This window comes from Pelodiscus sinensis, chromosome 20, assembly GCF_052426305.1.
Source record: "Pelodiscus sinensis isolate ZL-2025 chromosome 20, ASM5242630v1, whole genome shotgun sequence".
Taxonomy (NCBI): domain Eukaryota; kingdom Metazoa; phylum Chordata; order Testudines; family Trionychidae; genus Pelodiscus; species Pelodiscus sinensis.
Genome location: NC_143071.1, coordinates 17,141,948 through 17,168,129, shown reverse-complemented (window position 1 = coordinate 17,168,129; position 26,182 = coordinate 17,141,948). Strand labels below are relative to the sequence as shown.

Sequence of the window (26,182 nt, the reverse complement as noted above, 5' to 3'; positions counted from 1 at the left end):
TTTCCTTTCTTCGACATTTTTAGGGTTAATTGTGTCAACTAAAAAATCACATTGACATTATCTTAAAATGACTCAAAATAAACAATAAAATTCCATAAATACCCTCTAAATGTACTTTTACTGTATATTTAGCCTTTTAACGGGTTCAGTTGCGGTATAATGATACTTTAAAAAACAGCAGGATATATTTTTTTGGCAAAGTAGGTCAAGAAGGACAATTTTTTTCCAAGGAGGACAAAAGAAGGACATAATTATTGGGGAGGACACGCCCCACAAAAGGGGGGCTCAAAGGAGGATGTCTGGTCACCTTATCTAAAAGGAACATACAGTTGTGGAGAGAAGTTTGAAAACATCACCAAGTTTAAAGGTCCTAAACCAGAAGATGAAGAAAAAGATCCGCACGTGACTTTTGAATGCTTGACATTGGCAATACGAGGTTTGCACCAATTCAGCTCTAATCTCTGTAGCTGTGCCAGCTGCTAAACCTCAGTGTAGAGTCAGACAAAGTCTAAGCATGGCAGTCAATAAACACATGATGAGAAGTGTGGCCCAGCTGTTCCCTAATCCTGTGTGATAGCGACATTTCCTTTAACCATGCTTCTCCTTTTTAAAAGTAGCAATCACCAATCATCAGAGAGTGTTAACTGAGCAGCTTCTTTCTGCAATGAACACCCAGCTTTGCAAAGGGAAGTGGTCAGCTGGGAGATTGAGAAACGTCAGGTCATAGATCTGGTCAGTGAGTGCTGGGGTTTCATTTTCAACTCCCACAATTAAGAAAGAGGGACCCTGACTGATCTCTTCAAGAAATTAGAATTTCTGGAGAATAGATTCACCTGCTGATGGAATCCAGATCATGAAGCTTTTCTCTGTTTTACTTTGGAGTCTTTTCCCAGGTGAGAATGACATGGGCTTTTTGCAGATCATACAACTCCTGGATTTTCAGAGGTCAAAGGTTTTGCCAGCTTCACCAACTGATCTTGAAAGTCTCAGGTATGCTCTAGTCCTGGGTCTAAGTAACTCTCATGAGAGATGGAACTTTCAAAGTGTGCAGGATAGAGAAGCTTTCAACACAGAATCTGTGTCAGCAGACTCATTTCTTTGCAGAGAAAGTGATCTGTAAAGTCTAAGTAAGGAAAACTTAAGTTCAAAGGGAGAATTTAGCACAGATGGTCAAACAATGGAAAACATTATTTATTACAATTCTTTGCTGAAAAATTACTAACAATTTCAACAAATATTATTCACATCAAACTATTAGAGCAGCTCTAGCGATGAACATGTAAAAATAAGAGGGGATACTGTACTGTATTGTAAACCCTACTGAAACCTTGCTATCAGGGACATCATGAAGTATTTGATACAAGTTTTTTTGAGGTTGTGCATTGTCTACTTAGTATTTTTAAGTGACATTCAAAGTCAGCTTTTTTAAATAAAATAATCAAACAATAACTGTAGCAAAAGTGAATCAAAAATACCAATTTGGAGCCAAATATTGTAAATACTTGCCCATCCTTCATATTCATGATTAATCCAACCAATTTACATTAAGGATGAGTCCCCATGAAACCAGTCTGAGGGCCCTGAAGCACAGGAGTAAACCTTTCAGGATGGAGGTGTTGCTCTTTTCCGATCCCTTGTCTAGATTAGCATTTACAGATAGTATGTGAGATCAAACAAACTAGCTCAGCCTAATTAACACCTTCCAAACTGTGTTTTACAAAGTATCAAACTAGTCCGGTTTATATTGATGAGCTCTCCTGGCATGTTGCACGTTGGATAGTCTCTGGAGAACAGAGCAACCAAACTAGGAGCCTGAACTGGAAAACCAAAACAAACTGACATTTTAGGTGAAAAAGAAAACAAATATTTCATTTTCAAAAGTCTGTATGAAATTGAACTTGTCGTGTCAATATCCCCAATTAAAAAATCCAAATACTTTGTTGAAGCAGAATGTTTGCTGTAGGAAATGTTCCTACTGGAAATCTTACTAGTCAAAACTATAATTCACTGTGGCATCCTCTCTCAGCCCAACCAGAGTGGAGCAAAGAGACACGAGTGCCAACGAGAATCAAGACTCATTTCAAGGCCCCTCTTTTACACGGATTCATTAACCTGCTGAGAGCAGAGCTGCCCGCATCTGCTCCCAGCCAGGCCCAGGGGAGAGTGGCACTTGCTCTCCTTCCCATTGCACAGCGTTAAGAAGTCAGGTTTTTGGACGGGTAACCATGGAAACCCAGATGCTGCAGACACTGACCCTCTTTCTGTCCTTCCAGACACTGAAGCATCGCCCCGTCTCCGGGCACTGGGGACATGGCATTGCTGCTGGCAGCCGGAAGGGTGCCCGAGTCTCACTGTCTCTGTCTCTCGCAGGCTGCTGGGCGGTGACGGGCCCCGGGTCAGTGCGCGGCCGCCCGGGCGGGTCGGTGACTGTGGAGTGCGGGTATGAGAAGGGCGATGAGGAGAATTCGAAGTTCTGGTGCCGGGAAGGAACTGGGCTAGAAACGTGGCTCTGTTCCGACGGTCACGTAGTTGAGACCAGGGGGTCGGAGGCCGAGGTGACGCGGGGCAGATTCTCCATCCGAGACAATCGCACCCGGCGCGTGTTCACTGTGACCATGAAGAACCTGACACTGGCCGACGCCGGCAAGTACCAGTGCGGGGTAGAGAAGTCTCTGTGGCCTAATCTCATGCACACTGTGTCAGTCTCCGTCTCCCCAGGTAAATCCCTGCGCTGCCCCCGCCAGTGTCAGGGCTGCCGGGGTCGGGCGCGGCCGGAGCTGCCTTGGGGCGGCAGGAGGGTGAAGGGCAGATCTGCTGTGACCCAGACCCCACAGCCCCCCGCTCAGGGGCCGGGCCCAGAGCTGCGAGGGCTCAGAGGGAGGGCGCTGCCCCTGCTACATCCAACCATCGAGCCTCCCCGTTGCGCCCCACAGCACCTTTGCTCAGCACCGCCCAGTCCCTGCCAGCCCCACAGCGCCCCCTTGGGACAATGGCCGGTCACTCCCACTACTGAGGTCCCTGGGCTCAGCCCCCGCCAGTCACTGGCCGAGCCGAGACAAGGTGCGGGCGTTTCCCCGGGGGGCAGAACTGGGCAGGGGCACAGCCCTGATGCATAAGGCAGGAGAAAGAATGCGAGAGAAAGAGGGAAGGGGAGGTGCAGGGTAGATAGAACAGGAGGAGAGGTGGCAGCTCCTCCATACCCATCCGCCCCTTACTGTACCCAGGTATCCCAAATATTTAGCGAGTGGGGATGGCAGAAGGGTGCAGCCAAGAGCAGCAGAGACCTCAGTTTAAGTTTAAGTTTCATCATGAAGAAATGTTTTGCCACTTCCCGACAGAGAAAACAGAAACCTGCCAGAAATAACCAGAACATAGATCAAGAGACTCTTTTGTTTTTAAAATGATTTTAGACTTTCCAAGAGCTTTGGGGGGCATATTTATAAATTGCAAATTATGAGCAAATGTAAGGAAAGTTGTTTACATTTCTAAACTGTTATTCATTCTCATATTTAAGCTTTGACTAAGGTTTGTTTGTTTTTTCCAGCTGAGATCTCTTTTGGCCTGGGCTTTGATAACTTCTGTATTTTAGCAATGTTTAGTTCCATCTTCTCCTTCCATGTTTCAGCAATCCCACCTTAGCTAAATGTCTTACAGTTAAAAAGTGTAAATGGGATTGTTCTTGTACCTACTGCAACCATCACAATTCATTGTTTACTGGCTCATTTGTTAGGAAGCCCCCATTTCTTTCAGAATGACTGTAAGGCCTCCTGCGTTGTGTGTGGTGACAAATCACATAGCCAGGGGGGGTCAATAAGCAGATTGCTGGACAAAAACAGGACAGGACATTGGCACTTAGGGTCAGCCATCGTTATAAAGATGTGTGGGTAAAAGTGCTGCTGTACCAGCTCTTTTTATTCTTTGAGATTGGGAAAGGGCTGTGTTAGTATTCTTTCTTCCATAACATGTGTGTGTGTGTGTGTGCGCATGTTAGTAACTGATAGGTGCAATGGTAGCACACATATGAACAAGCACACATGGCCTCAATCTTGAGGCACAAGACAAAACTTAGTCCGCTCATGGATGGAAAATCTTAGAAGGAACACTGGGCAAGCTGCCCCCCTTTGCTCCGGCTGGAGCCAGGGCACGGTGAGGTTCGCCCTGCTGGGGCACCCTTGGTGGGTGGAACGCTGCTGTGAACAGGGCAGGATGTGCGATGGTGGAGAGCTTCCCCCCTTTGCTCCGTGGGGGCACTGGTAGATAATGTGCAGTCACAGGTGAGGCTTGGTGAATAGAGGACAAAATGTATCATTATAAATACTTGATTTTAGATGTATCTAGTATAAATAAAAAACAGACGGTGTATTCTACAACACTGTCTTGGGGTAAATCTTGGGTTGCAGGTAAACTCAAAAAGTGATCTTGGCATGAAAAAGGTTGGTGACCACTGCACTAGACTATGAAATGAATTGAGTGAGTGTTGCTGGTGCAGCTGATAGTGGAGCCGACAAACACCTGCCCCATTTAACACACACCTGACAAGTAGAGATGTTAAAATGTGTTTAATTAAGTGACGGTGTAACAGCTGAGAATTTCAACGATTACAGGCAGGGCAACAGTTGGCTCCCCAGGGCCCAGCGCCTACAGGGAGCCGATATTAAGCTAGCTCCCTGCATGTACTGGGAGCCTGCATGTAACTGTCCACATGGTTACACTTTCATATTCCTACTAATAAGATGCACATTTGTCATTTGCTACTGTCAGCCACACATGCATGCACGGCCTGCCCACAATTGGAGTCAAGATAAAGCTCTCACAGTTCAAGAGCAGGGACAAGACACCCTACTAAGTGCTACAGATGGCTGGGTACAAATGCCCTGAAGCTAACATAGTCCAGGGAGTTTTTAACAGAGCTACATGCACTGGAAGGCCTCATTGTCTTCATATGTGCTCCAGTTATCTGAGGCAGGTTTCTGTTTTATCGGCATGAAAGTGGCAAAAACTTACGGGTGAATGTTCTGAGAAAGCAGAACTTTCGGGTGAATGTTCTGAGCTTCATGAACAATCAGATTGTGCCAAACATGGGTGGCTGGGTGGATTTGTAACGTGGGCTGGCTCTGTCGATATCTACAGATGTTTCTCCCAGAAGCCCAATTACAGATGTTCCACCCCAAAGCCCAACTATAGAGACACCACAAATAACAAAGCAGCCAGATTCACCTTCTCCAACAACGACTGAATCTACTTTTTCCGCTAGCGCAGACACCACCCCTACACGGTGAGTGGCACCGCCCCCGCCCCTTGTCTGTCTGGCCACTTCTCCCAGTGCACAGGCAGGATCCAAAGAGGAGTGACATCCTGGGTGATAACGTCCCATAGAAAAAGGAACGTTGCTTTTCTCAGCAAGAACCTGGAGGTGAATATGTAGGGAAATGGCCACTCTAGATGCAGAGTAGCTCTGGCCGGGGGCTGTCTGGGTCCTGTCGCATGAGACTGTAGAACAGCAGGAATGAATCCCATACGGAGATGCTGGGATTCCATATCAGGGCAGGGAGGGGAGCTGGGCTGGGTGTTGCATTTCTGTAGTGAAATTCTGGGCACGTCTTCAGCCTGAGAGCCACCGCAGAATGTTTTATTGGAGGCGTCTGGTGAAATCTACAGAAGTTCAGTGTTTTTATTGTATTTCCGCTGCACAGATTCACCATCCTTATCCTGCTCTTGGGCTTATCGAAGGGCCTCGTTTTCCTGGGCATAGTCTGTGCTGCCACCTGGGGGAGCGTGCGGGACCGGAAAAGCTGCAGGGAGATGGTGTCCAGACGGACACGGTGAGAACATGCTACACCCACACTGTGGGGTGACACTCCATTGGGGTGCTCAATCCTAGCTGTACTGTGACATAAGTAATGCGCCGTGAATTGTTCAATTGCCGGAATGGGAGGCAGTGGGGGGAGGGGATCATGACATATAGGCTACGTCTAGACAGGCCCCTTCTTCGGAAGAGGCGTGCTAATTTCTAACTTTGGAATAGGGAAATCCGTGGGGGATTTAAATATCCCCTGCGGGATTTAAATAAACATGGCCTCCGCTTTTTTTCCGGCTTGGGGAAAAGCCGGAAAAGAGCGTCCATACTGGCGCGATCCTCCGGAATAAAGCCCTTTTCCGGAGGATCTCTTATTCCTACTTCAAGAGATCCTCCGGAAAAGGGCTTTATTCTGGAGGATCGCGTCAGTCTGGACGCTCTTTTCCGGCTTTTCCCCATGCCGGAAAAAAAGCGGAGGCCATGTTTATTTAAATCCCGCGGGGGATATTTAAATTCCCCGCGGATTTCCCTATTCCAAAGTTAGAAATTAGCACGCCTCTTCCGAAGAAGGGGCCAGTGTAGACACAGCCATAGTGACAGACCAATTTACAATGTCCCTTCCATTCTCCCTCCTGCTTCAGAGATGGAGGAAACAGTCAGATCCACTGGTGCGGAGTATTTCCAGTGGTACATCAGACTAGGCATGGACAGGAGAGATGTAAGGGGTGCTGTAGTACCCCAGGTTTTGGACGTACCCAGCCTGCACTCTCATTCTCCAGTGTCTTGGCCTCCCACGGTCCTGCTAGCCAGTAGGCCCAGATGTGAGCTCCCAGCCACCTGACCCATGTGCAGGATGCCAATTGCTGGGCACAAGGGCCTATCTGATGGGCCCACTTGGCTCCTGGCAGCCAGCCTCAGCACTAGGAGGCAGTACTGGATGCTTACAGCAGCAGGGGAGGGTGCCGCTCTGTTCCCCAGCTCAAAAACTCGTTCAGCATCATTTTACAACAGCACAACCAAGCTGCCAGGTTCATGGCGGGAAGTGGAGCCAACAATCCACCCCTTCCCCATCGTATAGCTCCTATGAGCATATCTACACTGCAGGGCAAAACTCAAATTAAGCTACACAACTGCAGCTGTGTCAATTGCTTAGCTGAAGTCGAAACACCTTAATTCGGCTTTTGGTGCTGTCTACACAGCAGGAAGTTGAAGGAAGAGCGCTCTTCCTTCGACTTCTCTTACTCTTCGTGAATTGATGGTTACAGGAGTTGGAATAAGAAATTCTCCAGCTTGAATTAATTTCAAAATAATGGCTTGCTGTGGAGGTGAGCTCTTTGTTATTTCGAAATAACGTCAGTTATTCTACAATAACTCTGCTGTGTAGACTTACCCTATGTGTCCTGTGGGCTACTGAGTCTGCTTCCTCTCCTGCCTGGCTGCCTCACTTGTGCCCCCTTGTGGCCCTCTGCTGTACTAGTCTGGCCACATTTTGACAAACCCTTATACATAACTGGGATGAGTTTGAGTGGAAAGAAGGAGCCATCGCTGCTCAATATTCCTGATCAGGGAGGGATTCCTAGAACCAGACTCACTCCCTAATGGGAGTGAGCAAAATGTTACTGGCCTCAAGTCTTTCTCATTCTGTCCTGGGGGGCTTCTGTGGGTTTTGTTGCAGCTCATGAACTGCCTCTTTGCAAGCAGAACCAGACGTAGCAGGAGAAGGCTGGTTTCCAGCTTTGGGCAAAGCATTCTATGCAAAGAATCTCGTTTTCTTCTCCTCTCAAGTGAAGCTATTTCCCCGAGAGCACGGAGTCTGCTGAAGGTGTCCATCTCTGTGTTTCCCAGACCAGACTAACTAGGTTTGTATCACTTGAGGATCAAAGAGAAAAGCCCCCAGGAAGAACAGTTTGGCCAGCGAGACAAAAGTTCTTTTGCGAAAAACAAGTGAAAAAGCTCTTGTCATACGAGCAAAGGATTGGAGAGCCTAGGGCCAAATCCATGCCTGATGAAGCAAACGTAACTCCACCAAGACTACCTCTGTACTACCACGTTTTGTCGACAAAGTGCCTTCTGGCAACATCACTGTGACAGTGTCAGGAAAAACGCCCATTTTCAGTGACAACTTCCACCCTGTGGGAGAGTTTTCTCGTCCCTCAATCATGGACAAAGAGCTAGAGTGGATCCTGCTGTTTGGTTTATTGCCACAATTGGCTTCCACCAGTATCCCACAATGCCTGCCCTGCTTGCTGTGCTCAGAGTTTGGAGGTCTGCTGCCCAGCAGGTGAGCTCCCTTCACCTTTCAAAGCTCCTGGATGTATCCAGCAGCTGAGTGAGCTGCTCATTGGACTGCTCCTGTTCTGCCCTGCACTAGAAACACAGCGGCTGGCAGACTGGTGCTGCAGGGGGAGGGACGCGGGCTGCTGTGCTGCATTGACATTCCTCAGCTAGGAGAGCTCAGGGCTACTCCTGAGTCTGCTGCCATGAAATAAGGAGGACATGGGAGAAGTCGGAGGGAATCCCAAGATGTGCAGAGATCAGCTCTGCCGTCCCATTGCACTGAACCAAGTGCTGTACATTTTGTCAACAGAACTTGGCAGCGTAGATGTAGACTCAGCGAGTGACCCAAACTACAGGGTCAGAGCCAATAGTGACAAAGGCTGCCCTGAATCAACTGGACTCTACATAGTCATAGGCCTTGTCTAGCCTCCCATGACCTCACTGTCAAGCTACTTCATCTAGGCAAATAGAATGCCGCGGCGATGGGCGCACACTCAAAGATTGATTTATCGTGTTTTCAGCAGACGTGAGAATTTGATGGTCCAGTGAATCGATCACTGCAGCTTTGATCCCTTGTGTAGCGGAGACCGGGCCATAGAGACATATGGTCAAGTGAGGGAATTGCCACCTGGTGTTATACAGAGGAATCTTCTCTCTCCCTTAATCCCAACTGTCCCAGACCTCTTAATCTTGCAAAGCCATGTCATTTCTCAGGGTTCAGGGGAGGTGGGGCTGACTAAGAGCTGGGATTTGTGCCTCAAGGTCAGGATGATGCTAAATGGAGTCACATTTTCTCCTAAACTGAAGACATTTAGGAAAGAAAACAGGCCCAACTGCAGAGACAGATTTCCACACAGATTGGCTGTGTTGCCCGTTTGCTTCCCCCACCCCACAACTTCTCTGGCACAAGGCACAGTTCCCACAGACACCGACTGGGTGAATGGTGGAACAGCGGACACACAGATCTTTGTAGAATATTATTTCCAACCCCTTCCTCGATTTGGGGAGGCATCTAGGTTTATGTGTGTTTGGACAAGTTTGGTGGTTTTTTTCTTTATCGCAAATGCACCTGGATAGAATATTGTATGTTTAGATAAGTACATACAATATTTTATCATTAATTACTGGAACATTACAGTGACCAAAATTGGCACACACTGAATTATAGTCCATGTCTGACTGTTCTGAGCAAGGACAGGAACAAAGTTTGAATTGACTGTAGCTTTGTAAATATGTAAAAGATGCAGCTACTAGAAAAGTGTTAGTAGGCTAGTAAGCAATGTGTGGTTTCTTCCAGAATGGGAAAAGATTGTGGTCTAGACAAGAACTGGCTACAAACATTAGTGTGTGGTCTGATCTGTTAACCAACAGTATTTAGTGTCAGAGTGTATATCGGCTCATTCATGATTTCGCACAGGAGATGTGTGGTATATCCTACACCTGTCCACTCTCTTGATTTAAGCCAATAAAGCAATGTCAGTGATGTATTTGAAGCCAAATTGAGTTCTTGTGGGAACCAAGTGTGTAAGGACTAGGACAGGGGTCAGCAACCTTTTTAACCACAAAATCACTTTTTCAATTGAAGTGTAATATGAAATATACCTCAACTACAAATACCCTGGCCTCAATTCCTTTCGACCCCTTCTTTGAGGCCCTGTCCTGTCCTCTCCGACAGGTTCAGGGCTGGGACAGGGGTTCAGGAAGCAGAATCTGGATGGGCACCACTTAACTGAGACAGATTCTGGGTGGTGGAGCAGGCGTACTCCTGCCCTATCCCTGAACCACTCCTGAAAGCAGCTGGCATGTACAGCAGTGGCTCCAAGGCACCATGTGCTGCCCCTCGTGTAGAGGCACTGAGCCCACAGCTTCTACTGACTACGGTTCTCCCTTATTGATCAATGGGAGCTGCAGGAGTGGTGTCTGCAGCCAAGAACAGCATGTGGACACCCCCTGCTCTTCTTCTCTCAATGGTTGCAGGGACATGCCAGCCACTTCCAGGAGCAGCAGTTACCACTGGGGTAATTTCTCCAGCCATGGCAGGTTCACATGTTAGAATTCAATCCTCAAAGAATTCAGTGTAAGTGTAAGAGAGAAGTGAAGATGATGAAATGCACAGACCAGTCAAACACCAAAACTAACCCACTTTGCAAGCAGTGAAAGAAATAACAAGAACCCACCACGTGTGTGTTGGGTCGGGAGATGAGAGGGAAAGACAGTGAGTGTTTGTGAGAATGACAGACACACACACAGTGTGTGAGAGTGACAGAGATTTGCACTGCCAAGCTCCCTCCATCCCCTTCTCTCTGTGTGGAGTTGGGTATGAAGTGGGAGAGGGGCACCTTGATATCAGCGCCCCCCTCTTCTCCCTCCCCTGCACAGCAAGCAGGAGGCTCCTGAGGGTACAGGTCCAGGCAGAGGGCAGGAGCAACATGACAGTGGGAAGAGGGGCAACTGAGGTGCTAGCGCTTGATAGCTTCCCGGCCAAACCAGTCAGGATCCCCTGTCAGAGGCTCCAAGACCTCTCGGTAGATCCTGGTTGGTGAGCACTGGTTTGGGAGCAGGGACAGGCAATAGGTGGCCCATGGGCTGGAGACAGTTCACCGCTGGCAGGTCACCAGATGCTTTCGTTATCTGAGCATCTGAGGACAAGCAGGTAAATGAAGTGTCTGGCGGCCTGCCAGGCATAACCCTGCAGAGCTGTGTCCAGTCCCTGGGCCACTTATCGCTCACCCCTGTCTTGGAGGCTACTGAGTGGGGAAGATCTCAAAAGCCGCCCCAGCAGCTCCTTGCTCCCTTTCTGCTCCATTTCCCCCTCTGGTTGGTCAAGTGTGTGGAAGGGGCAGTGGGAGAACAGAGCCAAACGCCCTGAGACACCCGGCAGGGAACATGAAATGTTTGGGTTTCTGAAAAGCTGAAGGATCCACTGAATCCAGCAGGAAACGTGTGACTGGCCCATTGACTTTGGAGGCATTTTAAAGAAAAGAGCCAAAAGCTGTCGTGAGAAAGGAGTGATGGTGAGGGTGACGCAGCTGCCCTTCCCTGGGATGATTTCTGCTCCTCCTACCCAAGGAGTTCATGGTTTTCCCTTCATGCCTGTTCCTTTATCTGAGCCATTTCGCCCCTTAGCTAAACTCACGGTCACTTCCATCCTCTCACACACAGCAGTAGGAAGGAAAGAGCCTAAGCTGGGGTGAGCGAGTGATATATTCCTGTCTCCATACTTGGAGTTTTCCTATTTTTCCTTCCCCCTTCTTGTAGATTCCATATTTGCCCTTGTGCCCTCTAGGCTTTCCTCCCTGATCTCATCCCCACCCTGTGCACTTCCAGGGGCCTGTAGTCCCAGCCACACATTAACCCCACACTGCGTGAGGATGCTGGAGGGAGGAGAGGGGGGGAATATGCCCCACCTCCCCACTTGGCACACAGAAACGCCACTCTCCTTTAAACTCAGCCCCCTTTATATCTCCATGCTAAGCCCCCTGCCTACACCGCTCACACCAGATCCACTCGGTTGCTTGCAGCATTACCAGCTCTCGTAATTTCAGTGTGAATCTGACAATGATCGGTGCTTTGTTTAAAGCCCCAACTGCTTGATGATCAGGATTAGGGGAGGATCTGAGTTTGCCTTTTTAAAAGTTTCCAGGCACCTGTCAGTGGAGAAAAGTTTGAAAAGACGAGCCAAGTGCACTCGTCAACTGAAGATTTAAAAAGGCATCTTTAAACGATCAAACACTCTTGACTTTTTATAGTTACACTCATGGTTGCTGCAGACCTACATGGATGCTTGTGGGGGGACAACCGCAGGGCTGCCCTATGCCATAATAAGGGATGGAGACACCCCGACAGATGAAGGCTCAGTGGATATGTTTATACCAGAGGTTATCAACCAATTTACCTCTGTGGGCTGCACATGCAGCTCTCTGCGAGTGATGTGGGCCACATGCACCCACTAGGTAAGTTACCTGTATGTCATGGATTGGGCCACAAGCAACCAGCAGACTGAGAACCACGTTTACACTGGAAATAAAAACATGGACTGGCTCTGCCAGGGAGAAAGTCGTTTGCAGAGGAAACCGGGAACTTTGGATGGTCCCTGTTTCGATTTGGACACTTCACAGGGAGAAGGATACGGGCGCTGTGAGGATTGCTGGTAGAGGTGGAACCAGGAGGATCTGGTTGGAATGGGCTGGGGGAGGGGCCATCACATGGTCTTGGGCAGAACTGAGAAGAGGAGAGAAGCCCAACACCACAACAGCGGCACGGTGGGACTAGGGGAGGCGGGTGGGGATTGCGGAGGAGGAGCAGAGTTACCAATGGTGTGGCCATCAGACCAGCCACCAACTGGAGGTGCAGGGGAGGTGCAAACAGTCCCAAGGCCACAGTGGATCAGGCAGCAGCTACCAGGGAGACGTGGCCTAAGCTAAGACTCGGGAGTGGAGTCAATGTGCTCTCAGCAGGCAAAGCGGCCTACGATAGGCAGAGTCTTCAGGCTCTAGACTGAGCCCAGAGCCAGGAGGGTCTCCAAGGGAGCTGGGCTAGGAGAGAAAGCCCAGCTTTGAAGAGAAAAGGACTCTGCTCTGGGGGACAGGTCTCTGCTGCGGAATGTGCTTAAATTCATACCAAAGGCCCAGAGAAGAGATCCCAGGGAACAAACTTAAGTGAGCGTTGAGGGAGCAGAACACCTAGTGTAGACACAATTTGCACTTCTGCACCAGATCTACACTAGGGGGCTACGTCTACACTGGCCCCTTTTTCGGAAGGGGCATGTAAATTTCACTAGTCGTCGTAGGGAAATCCGCGGGGGATTTAAATATCCCCCGCGGCATTTAAATAAAAATGTCCGCCGCTTTTTTCCGGCTTTTAAAAAAGCCGGAAAAGAGCGTCTAGACTGGCCCCGATCCTCCGGAAAAAGTGCCCTTTTCCGGAGGGTCTTATTCCTACTTCAAAGGGCACTTTTCCGGCTTTTTTAAAAGCCGGAAAAAAGCGGCGGACATTTTTATTTAAATGCCGCGGGGGATATTTAAATCCCCCGCGGATTTCCCTACGACGACTGGTGAAATTTACATGCCCCTTCCGGAAAAGGGGCCAGTGTAGACGTAGCCGGAGTGTGTGTGATGCCATCTCTTGTGATTGTATCACAACTGTCATGATATTTGGTGCTTGTCTTTAAGCCTCAGCTCCTGGAGCCATGTGATTGCTAGAGAATCAATGCTTTGCTCTAAAATAAGGTGACCAGAATTTGAAAATGTGTGAGGAGGACACTGAGTTGACACAAAAAACATAATTGTATGTGTATATAAATAATCATATAAATAAATTATCACGATATTAGTTGTCTTATAAGACAAACAGACTTAACAAAAACAATCATATAACATTAAAAACATCAATATTTGTCTCTCTTTTAAGAAATTAAATATCTCTATCAATTTGTTATCAATTTCGCATTCAGTCCATTCATTGTCTTTTATTATATTGTTAATTCTTCGTACTTCATCGAATAATAAATTGTCATATATTGTGATGCTAAATTTTTCTTTAACGAATAAAATTCTTTCAAGGATTTTATTCCATTGAATTTCTTCATTCAGCAGAAACCAATCAAACATTTATACTGGTTCATCATGCTTAGTCCAATTTTCTAGATATTCAAGAGCATTTTTATAAAAGCTCATTGCCTCCCTCATATATTCTTTCTTCATTCCCAGATTGCTCTCTTGTAATTCGTTTAAATTATTAATTACAACCAATGGAAGGAAGTTGGACTCAAGACGTGATTGAAGTTGCTCCTTTAATTGTTTAATATGCAATTCCACTTCTGTAGAAGTTATATGCTCTTTTTCAATACTTTTTATTACTGACTGGAACAAAGTTGCTTGATTGTGAACAAAATACAGAGTTTCTTCAGCAGATTCATTCTTAAAAAAGCTTTTCAAGATCAGTAGATATTATTCAAAACTTAGAAAATATTATTTTAAAGGCTTGAAAAAATGCAGCACTTGTTCAATCGCTGGCATTAAAGCTAACCATCTTGTTTTCGAAAGTCCCAACAGTTTTTTATATTCAACTGAGGCTTCTTTGCAAAAAGTCTTTAATGATGTAACTCTTATAGTGAATCGTTCAAAATGTAAATAAATTTGAGGTATCACAACTTTAACATCGATGGACATTAAGCTTGATGCTGTATTGATGGCATTAGGTACAATATGGGCATTGCAACCGATTCCAATAATCATTTTCCCATGTAAATACATCACTTTCTTATGAACATTATTATTGCCTTGCGATTTACACCACCAAAATTAGTATTTGTGTTATCGGCACACATCGCAATAACTTTATCATTCAAATTATGATTATCCACTACTTTTTTTATATGATTGGATATTATTTCAGATGTCTCACCATCAATTGCTTCCAAATTCAAAACTTTGATTTGAATACCCTTTTCAAAACTGAAGTAACGAACTAACATCGGATACAACTTTGCATTTTTGTAGTTTAAACATCTGAAAGAAGTGTAACTAATTTAGCGTCATCTAAAGCTTTCTTCAAATTCTCTTGTGCGTAAGTTTGAAAAACGTTGCGAATAATAGCCTCTCCTTTAATTCTGGCACAATAGAATTTTTTATTATAAAGTACTCTATTCAGTTTTGATATACAGTCCATGCTCCGAAAACTTTGATTGTGCATCACAGTGTGGTACGCAGTCAGACCTTCGTCAGCGGCTAAATTCTTTTTGTCTTCTCCAAATGATGTACTTCCTAAGAAGTCTGTAACTTTCTGGGACATTGATGTCTATGTTAAAGAATGTTGATGTTTGTTTGATGAAACATGCTTCGTTATGCTGGATTGGCCACCTCCTGCCACACTGAATTCCACCGAACAGACAGTACACTTCACTAATGAATCATCTCTTGTTTCATCCACAATTCTGATGAAAGGAAATTCCTTTTTTAAATTCTCGTTGAAATGGCATTTTCCTTTCTTCGACATTTTTAGGGTTAATTGTGTCAACTAAAAAATCACATTGACATTATCTTAAAATGACTCAAAATAAACAATAAAATTCCATAAATACCCTCTAAATGTACTTTTACTGTATATTTAGCCTTTTAACGGGTTCAGTTGCGGTATAATGATACTTTAAAAAACAGCAGGATATATTTTTTTGGCAAAGTAGGTCAAGAAGGACAATTTTTTTCCAAGGAGGACAAAAGAAGGACATAATTATTGGGGAGGACACGCCCCACAAAAGGGGGGCTCAAAGGAGGATGTCTGGTCACCTTATCTAAAAGGAACATACAGTTGTGGAGAGAAGTTTGAAAACATCACCAAGTTTAAAGGTCCTAAACCAGAAGATGAAGAAAAAGATCCGCACGTGACTTTTGAATGCTTGACATTGGCAATACGAGGTTTGCACCAATTCAGCTCTAATCTCTGTAGCTGTGCCAGCTGCTAAACCTCAGTGTAGAGTCAGACAAAGTCTAAGCATGGCAGTCAATAAACACATGATGAGAAGTGTGGCCCAGCTGTTCCCTAATCCTGTGTGATAGCGACATTTCCTTTAACCATGCTTCTCCTTTTTAAAAGTAGCAATCACCAATCATCAGAGAGTGTTAACTGAGCAGCTTCTTTCTGCAATGAACACCCAGCTTTGCAAAGGGAAGTGGTCAGCTGGGAGATTGAGAAACGTCAGGTCATAGATCTGGTCAGTGAGTGCTGGGGTTTCATTTTCAACTCCCACAATTAAGAAAGAGGGACCCTGACTGATCTCTTCAAGAAATTAGAATTTCTGGAGAATAGATTCACCTGCTGATGGAATCCAGATCATGAAGCTTTTCTCTGTTTTACTTTGGAGTCTTTTCCCAGGTGAGAATGACATGGGCTTTTTGCAGATCATACAACTCCTGGATTTTCAGAGGTCAAAGGTTTTGCCAGCTTCACCAACTGATCTTGAAAGTCTCAGGTATGCTCTAGTCCTGGGTCTAAGTAACTCTCATGAGAGATGGAACTTTCAAAGTGTGCAGGATAGAGAAGCTTTCAACACAGAATCTGTGTCAGCAGACTCATTTCTTTGCAGAGAAAGTGATCTGTAAAGTCTAAGTAAGGAAAACTTAAGTTCAAAGGGAGAATTTAGCACAGATGGTCAAACAATGGAAAACATTATTTATTACAATTCTTTGCTGAAAAATTACTAACAATTTCAACAAATATTATTCACATCAAACTATTAGAGCAGCTCTAGCGATGAACATGTAAAAATAAGAGGGGATACTGTACTGTATTGTAAACCCTACTGAAACCTTGCTATCAGGGACATCATGAAGTATTTGATACAAGTTTTTTTGAGGTTGTGCATTGTCTACTTAGTATTTTTAAGTGACATTCAAAGTCAGCTTTTTTAAATAAAATAATCAAACAATAACTGTAGCAAAAGTGAATCAAAAATACCAATTTGGAGCCAAATATTGTAAATACTTGCCCATCCTTCATATTCATGATTAATCCAACCAATTTACATTAAGGATGAGTCCCCATGAAACCAGTCTGAGGGCCCTGAAGCACAGGAGTAAACCTTTCAGGATGGAGGTGTTGCTCTTTTCCGATCCCTTGTCTAGATTAGCATTTACAGATAGTATGTGAGATCAAACAAACTAGCTCAGCCTAATTAACACCTTCCAAACTGTGTTTTACAAAGTATCAAACTAGTCCGGTTTATATTGATGAGCTCTCCTGGCATGTTGCACGTTGGATAGTCTCTGGAGAACAGAGCAACCAAACTAGGAGCCTGAACTGGAAAACCAAAACAAACTGACATTTTAGGTGAAAAAGAAAACAAATATTTCATTTTCAAAAGTCTGTATGAAATTGAACTTGTCGTGTCAATATCCCCAATTAAAAAATCCAAATACTTTGTTGAAGCAGAATGTTTGCTGTAGGAAATGTTCCTACTGGAAATCTTACTAGTCAAAACTATAATTCACTGTGGCATCCTCTCTCAGCCCAACCAGAGTGGAGCAAAGAGACACGAGTGCCAACGAGAATCAAGACTCATTTCAAGGCCCCTCTTTTACACGGATTCATTAACCTGCTGAGAGCAGAGCTGCCCGCATCTGCTCCCAGCCAGGCCCAGGGGAGAGTGGCACTTGCTCTCCTTCCCATTGCACAGCGTTAAGAAGTCAGGTTTTTGGACGGGTAACCATGGAAACCCAGATGCTGCAGACACTGACCCTCTTTCTGTCCTTCCAGACACTGAAGCATCGCCCCGTCTCCGGGCACTGGGGACATGGCATTGCTGCTGGCAGCCGGAAGGGTGCCCGAGTCTCACTGTCTCTGTCTCTCGCAGGCTGCTGGGCGGTGACGGGCCCCGGGTCAGTGCGCGGCCGCCCGGGCGGGTCGGTGACTGTGGAGTGCGGGTATGAGAAGGGCGATGAGGAGAATTCGAAGTTCTGGTGCCGGGAAGGAACTGGGCTAGAAACGTGGCTCTGTTCCGACGGTCACGTAGTTGAGACCAGGGGGTCGGAGGCCGAGGTGACGCGGGGCAGATTCTCCATCCGAGACAATCGCACCCGGCGCGTGTTCACTGTGACCATGAAGAACCTGACACTGGCCGACGCCGGCAAGTACCAGTGCGGGGTAGAGAAGTCTCTGTGGCCTAATCTCATGCACACTGTGTCAGTCTCCGTCTCCCCAGGTAAATCCCTGCGCTGCCCCCGCCAGTGTCAGGGCTGCCGGGGTCGGGCGCGGCCGGAGCTGCCTTGGGGCGGCAGGAGGGTGAAGGGCAGATCTGCTGTGACCCAGACCCCACAGCCCCCCGCTCAGGGGCCGGGCCCAGAGCTGCGAGGGCTCAGAGGGAGGGCGCTGCCCCTGCTACATCCAACCATCGAGCCTCCCCGTTGCGCCCCACAGCACCTTTGCTCAGCACCGCCCAGTCCCTGCCAGCCCCACAGCGCCCCCTTGGGACAATGGCCGGTCACTCCCACTACTGAGGTCCCTGGGCTCAGCCCCCGCCAGTCACTGGCCGAGCCGAGACAAGGTGCGGGCGTTTCCCCGGGGGGCAGAACTGGGCAGGGGCACAGCCCTGATGCATAAGGCAGGAGAAAGAATGCGAGAGAAAGAGGGAAGGGGAGGTGCAGGGTAGATAGAACAGGAGGAGAGGTGGCAGCTCCTCCATACCCATCCGCCCCTTACTGTACCCAGGTATCCCAAATATTTAGCGAGTGGGGATGGCAGAAGGGTGCAGCCAAGAGCAGCAGAGACCTCAGTTTAAGTTTAAGTTTCATCATGAAGAAATGTTTTGCCACTTCCCGACAGAGAAAACAGAAACCTGCCAGAAATAACCAGAACATAGATCAAGAGACTCTTTTGTTTTTAAAATGATTTTAGACTTTCCAAGAGCTTTGGGGGGCATATTTATAAATTGCAAATTATGAGCAAATGTAAGGAAAGTTGTTTACATTTCTAAACTGTTATTCATTCTCATATTTAAGCTTTGACTAAGGTTTGTTTGTTTTTTCCAGCTGAGATCTCTTTTGGCCTGGGCTTTGATAACTTCTGTATTTTAGCAATGTTTAGTTCCATCTTCTCCTTCCATGTTTCAGCAATCCCACCTTAGCTAAATGTCTTACAGTTAAAAAGTGTAAATGGGATTGTTCTTGTACCTACTGCAACCATCACAATTCATTGTTTACTGGCTCATTTGTTAGGAAGCCCCCATTTCTTTCAGAATGACTGTAAGGCCTCCTGCGTTGTGTGTGGTGACAAATCACATAGCCAGGGGGGGTCAATAAGCAGATTGCTGGACAAAAACAGGACAGGACATTGGCACTTAGGGTCAGCCATCGTTATAAAGATGTGTGGGTAAAAGTGCTGCTGTACCAGCTCTTTTTATTCTTTGAGATTGGGAAAGGGCTGTGTTAGTATTCTTTCTTCCATAACATGTGTGTGTGTGTGTGTGCGCATGTTAGTAACTGATAGGTGCAATGGTAGCACACATATGAACAAGCACACATGGCCTCAATCTTGAGGCACAAGACAAAACTTAGTCCGCTCATGGATGGAAAATCTTAGAAGGAACACTGGGCAAGCTGCCCCCCTTTGCTCCGGCTGGAGCCAGGGCACGGTGAGGTTCGCCCTGCTGGGGCACCCTTGGTGGGTGGAACGCTGCTGTGAACAGGGCAGGATGTGCGATGGTGGAGAGCTTCCCCCCTTTGCTCCGTGGGGGCACTGGTAGATAATGTGCAGTCACAGGTGAGGCTTGGTGAATAGAGGACAAAATGTATCATTATAAATACTTGATTTTAGATGTATCTAGTATAAATAAAAAACAGACGGTGTATTCTACAACACTGTCTTGGGGTAAATCTTGGGTTGCAGGTAAACTCAAAAAGTGATCTTGGCATGAAAAAGGTTGGTGACCACTGCACTAGACTATGAAATGAATTGAGTGAGTGTTGCTGGTGCAGCTGATAGTGGAGCCGACAAACACCTGCCCCATTTAACACACACCTGACAAGTAGAGATGTTAAAATGTGTTTAATTAAGTGACGGTGTAACAGCTGAGAATTTCAACGATTACAGGCAGGGCAACAGTTGGCTCCCCAGGGCCCAGCGCCTACAGGGAGCCGATATTAAGCTAGCTCCCTGCATGTACTGGGAGCCTGCATGTAACTGTCCACATGGTTACACTTTCATATTCCTACTAATAAGATGCACATTTGTCATTTGCTACTGTCAGCCACACATGCATGCACGGCCTGCCCACAATTGGAGTCAAGATAAAGCTCTCACAGTTCAAGAGCAGGGACAAGACACCCTACTAAGTGCTACAGATGGCTGGGTACAAATGCCCTGAAGCTAACATAGTCCAGGGAGTTTTTAACAGAGCTACATGCACTGGAAGGCCTCATTGTCTTCATATGTGCTCCAGTTATCTGAGGCAGGTTTCTGTTTTATCGGCATGAAAGTGGCAAAAACTTACGGGTGAATGTTCTGAGAAAGCAGAACTTTCGGGTGAATGTTCTGAGCTTCATGAACAATCAGATTGTGCCAAACATGGGTGGCTGGGTGGATTTGTAACGTGGGCTGGCTCTGTCGATATCTACAGATGTTTCTCCCAGAAGCCCAATTACAGATGTTCCACCCCAAAGCCCAACTATAGAGACACCACAAATAACAAAGCAGCCAGATTCACCTTCTCCAACAACGACTGAATCTACTTTTTCCGCTAGCGCAGACACCACCCCTACACGGTGAGTGGCACCGCCCCCGCCCCTTGTCTGTCTGGCCACTTCTCCCAGTGCACAGGCAGGATCCAAAGAGGAGTGACATCCTGGGTGATAACGTCCCATAGAAAAAGGAACGTTGCTTTTCTCAGCAAGAACCTGGAGGTGAATATGTAGGGAAATGGCCACTCTAGATGCAGAGTAGCTCTGGCCGGGGGCTGTCTGGGTCCTGTCGCATGAGACTGTAGAACAGCAGGAATGAATCCCATACGGAGATGCTGGGATTCCATATCAGGGCAGGGAGGGGAGCTGGGCTGGGTGTTGCATTTCTGTAGTGAAATTCTGGGCACGTCTTCAGCCTGAGAGCCACCGCAGAATGTTTTATTGGAGGCGTCTGGTGAAATCTACAGAAGTTCAGTGTTTTTATTGTATTTCCGCTGCACAGATTCACCATCCTTATCCTGCTCTTGGGCTTATCGAAGGGCCTCGTTTTCCTGGGCATAGTCTGTGCTGCCACCTGGGGGAGCGTGCGGGACCGGAAAAGCTGCAGGGAGATGGTGTCCAGACGGACACGGTGAGAACATGCTACACCCACACTGTGGGGTGACACTCCATTGGGGTGCTCAATCCTAGCTGTACTGTGACATAAGTAATGCGCCGTGAATTGTTCAATTGCCGGAATGGGAGGCAGTGGGGGGAGGGGATCATGACATATAGGCTACGTCTAGACAGGCCCCTTCTTCGGAAGAGGCGTGCTAATTTCTAACTTTGGAATAGGGAAATCCGTGGGGGATTTAAATATCCCCTGCGGGATTTAAATAAACATGGCCTCCGCTTTTTTTCCGGCTTGGGGAAAAGCCGGAAAAGAGCGTCCATACTGGCGCGATCCTCCGGAATAAAGCCCTTTTCCGGAGGATCTCTTATTCCTACTTCAAGAGATCCTCCGGAAAAGGGCTTTATTCTGGAGGATCGCGTCAGTCTGGACGCTCTTTTCCGGCTTTTCCCCATGCCGGAAAAAAAGCGGAGGCCATGTTTATTTAAATCCCGCGGGGGATATTTAAATTCCCCGCGGATTTCCCTATTCCAAAGTTAGAAATTAGCACGCCTCTTCCGAAGAAGGGGCCAGTGTAGACACAGCCATAGTGACAGACCAATTTACAATGTCCCTTCCATTCTCCCTCCTGCTTCAGAGATGGAGGAAACAGTCAGATCCACTGGTGCGGAGTATTTCCAGTGGTACATCAGACTAGGCATGGACAGGAGAGATGTAAGGGGTGCTGTAGTACCCCAGGTTTTGGACGTACCCAGCCTGCACTCTCATTCTCCAGTGTCTTGGCCTCCCACGGTCCTGCTAGCCAGTAGGCCCAGATGTGAGCTCCCAGCCACCTGACCCATGTGCAGGATGCCAATTGCTGGGCACAAGGGCCTATCTGATGGGCCCACTTGGCTCCTGGCAGCCAGCCTCAGCACTAGGAGGCAGTACTGGATGCTTACAGCAGCAGGGGAGGGTGCCGCTCTGTTCCCCAGCTCAAAAACTCGTTCAGCATCATTTTACAACAGCACAACCAAGCTGCCAGGTTCATGGCGGGAAGTGGAGCCAACAATCCACCCCTTCCCCATCGTATAGCTCCTATGAGCATATCTACACTGCAGGGCAAAACTCAAATTAAGCTACACAACTGCAGCTGTGTCAATTGCTTAGCTGAAGTCGAAACACCTTAATTCGGCTTTTGGTGCTGTCTACACAGCAGGAAGTTGAAGGAAGAGCGCTCTTCCTTCGACTTCTCTTACTCTTCGTGAATTGATGGTTACAGGAGTTGGAATAAGAAATTCTCCAGCTTGAATTAATTTCAAAATAATGGCTTGCTGTGGAGGTGAGCTCTTTGTTATTTCGAAATAACGTCAGTTATTCTACAATAACTCTGCTGTGTAGACTTACCCTATGTGTCCTGTGGGCTACTGAGTCTGCTTCCTCTCCTGCCTGGCTGCCTCACTTGTGCCCCCTTGTGGCCCTCTGCTGTACTAGTCTGGCCACATTTTGACAAACCCTTATACATAACTGGGATGAGTTTGAGTGGAAAGAAGGAGCCATCGCTGCTCAATATTCCTGATCAGGGAGGGATTCCTAGAACCAGACTCACTCCCTAATGGGAGTGAGCAAAATGTTACTGGCCTCAAGTCTTTCTCATTCTGTCCTGGGGGGCTTCTGTGGGTTTTGTTGCAGCTCATGAACTGCCTCTTTGCAAGCAGAACCAGACGTAGCAGGAGAAGGCTGGTTTCCAGCTTTGGGCAAAGCATTCTATGCAAAGAATCTCGTTTTCTTCTCCTCTCAAGTGAAGCTATTTCCCCGAGAGCACGGAGTCTGCTGAAGGTGTCCATCTCTGTGTTTCCCAGACCAGACTAACTAGGTTTGTATCACTTGAGGATCAAAGAGAAAAGCCCCCAGGAAGAACAGTTTGGCCAGCGAGACAAAAGTTCTTTTGCGAAAAACAAGTGAAAAAGCTCTTGTCATACGAGCAAAGGATTGGAGAGCCTAGGGCCAAATCCATGCCTGATGAAGCAAACGTAACTCCACCAAGACTACCTCTGTACTACCACGTTTTGTCGACAAAGTGCCTTCTGGCAACATCACTGTGACAGTGTCAGGAAAAACACCCATTTTCAGTGACAACTTCCACCCTGTGGGAGAGTTTTCTCGTCCCTCAATCATGGACAAAGAGCTAGAGTGGATCCTGCTGTTTGGTTTATTGCCACAATTGGCTTCCACCAGTATCCCACAATGCCTGCCCTGCTTGCTGTGCTCAGAGTTTGGAGGTCTGCTGCCCAGCAGGTGAGCTCCCTTCACCTTTCAAAGCTCCTGGATGTATCCAGCAGCTGAGTGAGCTGCTCATTGGACTGCTCCTGTTCTGCCCTGCACTAGAAACACAGCGGCTGGCAGACTGGTGCTGCAGGGGGAGGGACGCGGGCTGCTGTGCTGCTTTGACATTCCTCATCTGGGAGAGCTCAGGGCTACTCCTGAGTCTGCTGCCATGAAATAAGGAGGACATGGGAGAAGTCGGAGGGAATCCCAAGATGTGCAGAGATCAGCTCTGCCGTCCCATTGCACTGAACCAAGTGCTGTACATTTTGTCAACAGAACTTGGCAGGGTAGATGTAGACTCAGCGAGTGACCCAAACTACAGGGTCAGAGCCAATAGTGACAAAGGCTGCCCTGAATCAACTGGACTCTACATAGTCATAGGCCTTGTCTAGCCTCCCATGACCTCACTGTCAAGCTACTTCATCTAGGCAAATAGAATGCCGCGGCGATGGGCGCACACTCAAAGATTGATTTATCGTGTTTTCAGCAGACGTGAGAATTTGATGGTCCAGTGAATCGATCACTGCAGCTTTGATCCCTTGTGTAGCGGAGACCGGGCCATAGAGACATATGGTCAAGTGAGGGAATTGCCACCTGGTGTTATACAGAGGAATCTTCTCTCTCCCTTAATCCCAACTGTCCCAGACCTCTTAATCTTGCAAAGCCATGTCATTTCTCAGGGTTCAGGGGAGGTGGGGCTGACTAAGAGCTGGGATTTGTGCCTCAAGGTCAGGATGATGCTAAATGGAGTCACATTTTCTCCTAAACTGAAGACATTTAGGAAAGAAAACAGGCCCAACTGCAGAGACAGATTTCCACACAGATTGGCTGTGTTGCCCGTTTGCTTCCCCCACCCCACAACTTCTCTGGCACAAGGCACAGTTCCCACAGACACCGACTGGGTGAATGGTGGAACAGCGGACACACAGATCTTTGTAGAATATTATTTCCAACCCCTTCCTCGATTTGGGGAGGCATCTAGGTTTATGTGTGTTTGGACAAGTTTGGTGGTTTTTTTCTTTATCGCAAATGCACCTGGATAGAATATTGTATGTTTAGATAAGTACATACAATATTTTATCATTAATTACTGGAACATTACAGTGACCAAAATTGGCACACACTGAATTATAGTCCATGTCTGACTGTTCTGAGCAAGGACAGGAACAAAGTTTGAATTGACTGTAGCTTTGTAAATATGTAAAAGATGCAGCTACTAGAAAAGTGTTAGTAGGCTAGTAAGCAATGTGTGGTTTCTTCCAGAATGGGAAAAGATTGTGGTCTAGACAAGAACTGGCTACAAACATTAGTGTGTGGTTTGATCTGTTAACCAACAGTATTTAGTGTCAGAGTGTATATCGGCTCATTCATGATTTCGCACAGGAGATGTGTGGTATATCCTACACCTGTCCACTCTCTTGATTTAAGCCAATAAAGCAATGTCAGTGATGTATTTGAAGCCAAATTGAGTTCTTGTGGGAACCAAGTGTGTAAGGACTAGGACAGGGGTCAGCAACCTTTTTAACCACAAAATCACTTTTTCAATTGAAGTGTAATATGAAATATACCTCAACTACAAATACCCTGGCCTCAATTCCTTTCGACCCCTTCTTTGAGGCCCTGTCCTGTCCTCTCCGACAGGTTCAGGGCTGGGACAGGGGTTCAGGAAGCAGAATCTGGATGGGCACCACTTAACTGAGACAGATTCTGGGTGGTGGAGCAGGCGTACTCCTGCCCTATCCCTGAACCACTCCTGAAAGCAGCTGGCATGTACAGCAGTGGCTCCAAGGCACCATGTGCTGCCCCTCGTGTAGAGGCACTGAGCCCACAGCTTCTACTGACTACGGTTCTCCCTTATTGATCAATGGGAGCTGCAGGAGTGGTGTCTGCAGCCAAGAACAGCATGTGGACACCCCCTGCTCTTCTTCTCTCAATGGTTGCAGGGACATGCCAGCCACTTCCAGGAGCAGCAGTTACCACTGGGGTAATTTCTCCAGCCATGGCAGGTTCACATGTTAGAATTCAATCCTCAAAGAATTCAGTGTAAGTGTAAGAGAGAAGTGAAGATGATGAAATGCACAGACCAGTCAAACACCAAAACTAACCCACTTTGCAAGCAGTGAAAGAAATAACAAGAACCCACCACGTGTGTGTTGGGTCGGGAGATGAGAGGGAAAGACAGTGAGTGTTTGTGAGAATGACAGACACACACACAGTGTGTGAGAGTGACAGAGATTTGCACTGCCAAGCTCCCTCCATCCCCTTCTCTCTGTGTGGAGTTGGGTATGAAGTGGGAGAGGGGCACCTTGATATCAGCGCCCCCCTCTTCTCCCTCCCCTGCACAGCAAGCAGGAGGCTCCTGAGGGTACAGGTCCAGGCAGAGGGCAGGAGCAACATGACAGTGGGAAGAGGGGCAACTGAGGTGCTAGCGCTTGATAGCTTCCCGGCCAAACCAGTCAGGATCCCCTGTCAGAGGCTCCAAGACCTCTCGGTAGATCCTGGTTGGTGAGCACTGGTTTGGGAGCAGGGACAGGCAATAGGTGGCCCATGGGCTGGAGACAGTTCACCGCTGGTAGGTCACCAGATGCTTTCGTTATCTGAGCATCTGAGGACAAGCAGGTAAATGAAGTGTCTGGCGGCCTGCCAGGTGTAACCCTGCAGAGCTGTGTCCAGTCCCTGGGCCACTTATCGCTCACCCCTGTCTTGGAGGCTACTGAGTGGGGAAGATCTCAAAAGCCGCCCCAGCAGCTCCTTGCTCCCTTTCTGCTCCATTTCCCCCTCTGGTTGGTCAAGTGTGTGGAAGGGGCAGTGGGAGAACAGAGCCAAACGCCCTGAGACACCCGGCAGGGAACATGAAATGTTTGGGTTTCTGAAAAGCTGAAGGATCCACTGAATCCAGCAGGAAACGTGTGACTGGCCCATTGACTTTGGAGGCATTTTAAAGAAAAGAACCAAAAGCTGTCGTGAGAAAGGAGTGATGGTGAGGGTGACGCAGCTGCCCTTCCCTGGGATGATTTCTGC

The 26,182-nt window shown here is 47.3% G+C and overlaps 2 protein-coding genes across 2 annotated transcripts; both read left to right on the top strand.

Annotated features, from left to right (window-relative positions):
• The first annotated feature begins 687 nt into the window (after window positions 1-687).
• On the top strand, window positions 688-10,665 carry LOC149521944 (CMRF35-like molecule 2). Its single transcript, XM_089771913.1, has 5 exons — window positions 688-893; window positions 2,371-2,718; window positions 5,131-5,275; window positions 5,694-5,822; window positions 7,473-10,665. The coding sequence occupies exons 1-5, from the start codon at window positions 854-856 to the stop codon at window positions 7,477-7,479; spliced, it is 669 nt and encodes a 222-aa protein (XP_089628039.1). The 5' UTR covers window positions 688-853; the 3' UTR covers window positions 7,480-10,665.
• Window positions 10,666-15,740: 5,075 nt separating this feature from the next.
• Window positions 15,741-24,469, top strand: LOC142819110 (CMRF35-like molecule 2). The gene is made up of 5 exons (XM_089771912.1): window positions 15,741-15,946; window positions 17,424-17,771; window positions 20,184-20,328; window positions 20,747-20,875; window positions 22,526-24,469. The coding sequence occupies exons 1-5, from the start codon at window positions 15,907-15,909 to the stop codon at window positions 22,530-22,532; spliced, it is 669 nt and encodes a 222-aa protein (XP_089628038.1). The 5' UTR covers window positions 15,741-15,906; the 3' UTR covers window positions 22,533-24,469.
• Window positions 24,470-26,182: the final 1,713 nt, after the last annotated feature.

What these genes read in the sequence shown, in the direction of transcription:
- LOC149521944 (XM_089771913.1), top strand. Translation starts at nt 854, where the DNA reads ATGAAGCTTTTCTCTGTTTTACTTTGGAGTCTTTTCCCAG. An exon ending in ACTTTGGAGTCTTTTCCCAG is followed by an intron (nt 894 to 2,370) that starts GTGAGAATGACA and finishes TGTCTCTCGCAG; the next exon opens with GCTGCTGGGCGGTGACGGGC. An exon ending in GCAGACACCACCCCTACACG is followed by an intron (nt 5,276 to 5,693) that starts GTGAGTGGCACC and finishes TCCGCTGCACAG; the next exon opens with ATTCACCATCCTTATCCTGC.
- LOC142819110 (XM_089771912.1), top strand. Translation starts at nt 15,907, where the DNA reads ATGAAGCTTTTCTCTGTTTTACTTTGGAGTCTTTTCCCAG. An exon ending in ACTTTGGAGTCTTTTCCCAG is followed by an intron (nt 15,947 to 17,423) that starts GTGAGAATGACA and finishes TGTCTCTCGCAG; the next exon opens with GCTGCTGGGCGGTGACGGGC. An exon ending in GTCAGTCTCCGTCTCCCCAG is followed by an intron (nt 17,772 to 20,183) that starts GTAAATCCCTGC and finishes CGATATCTACAG; the next exon opens with ATGTTTCTCCCAGAAGCCCA.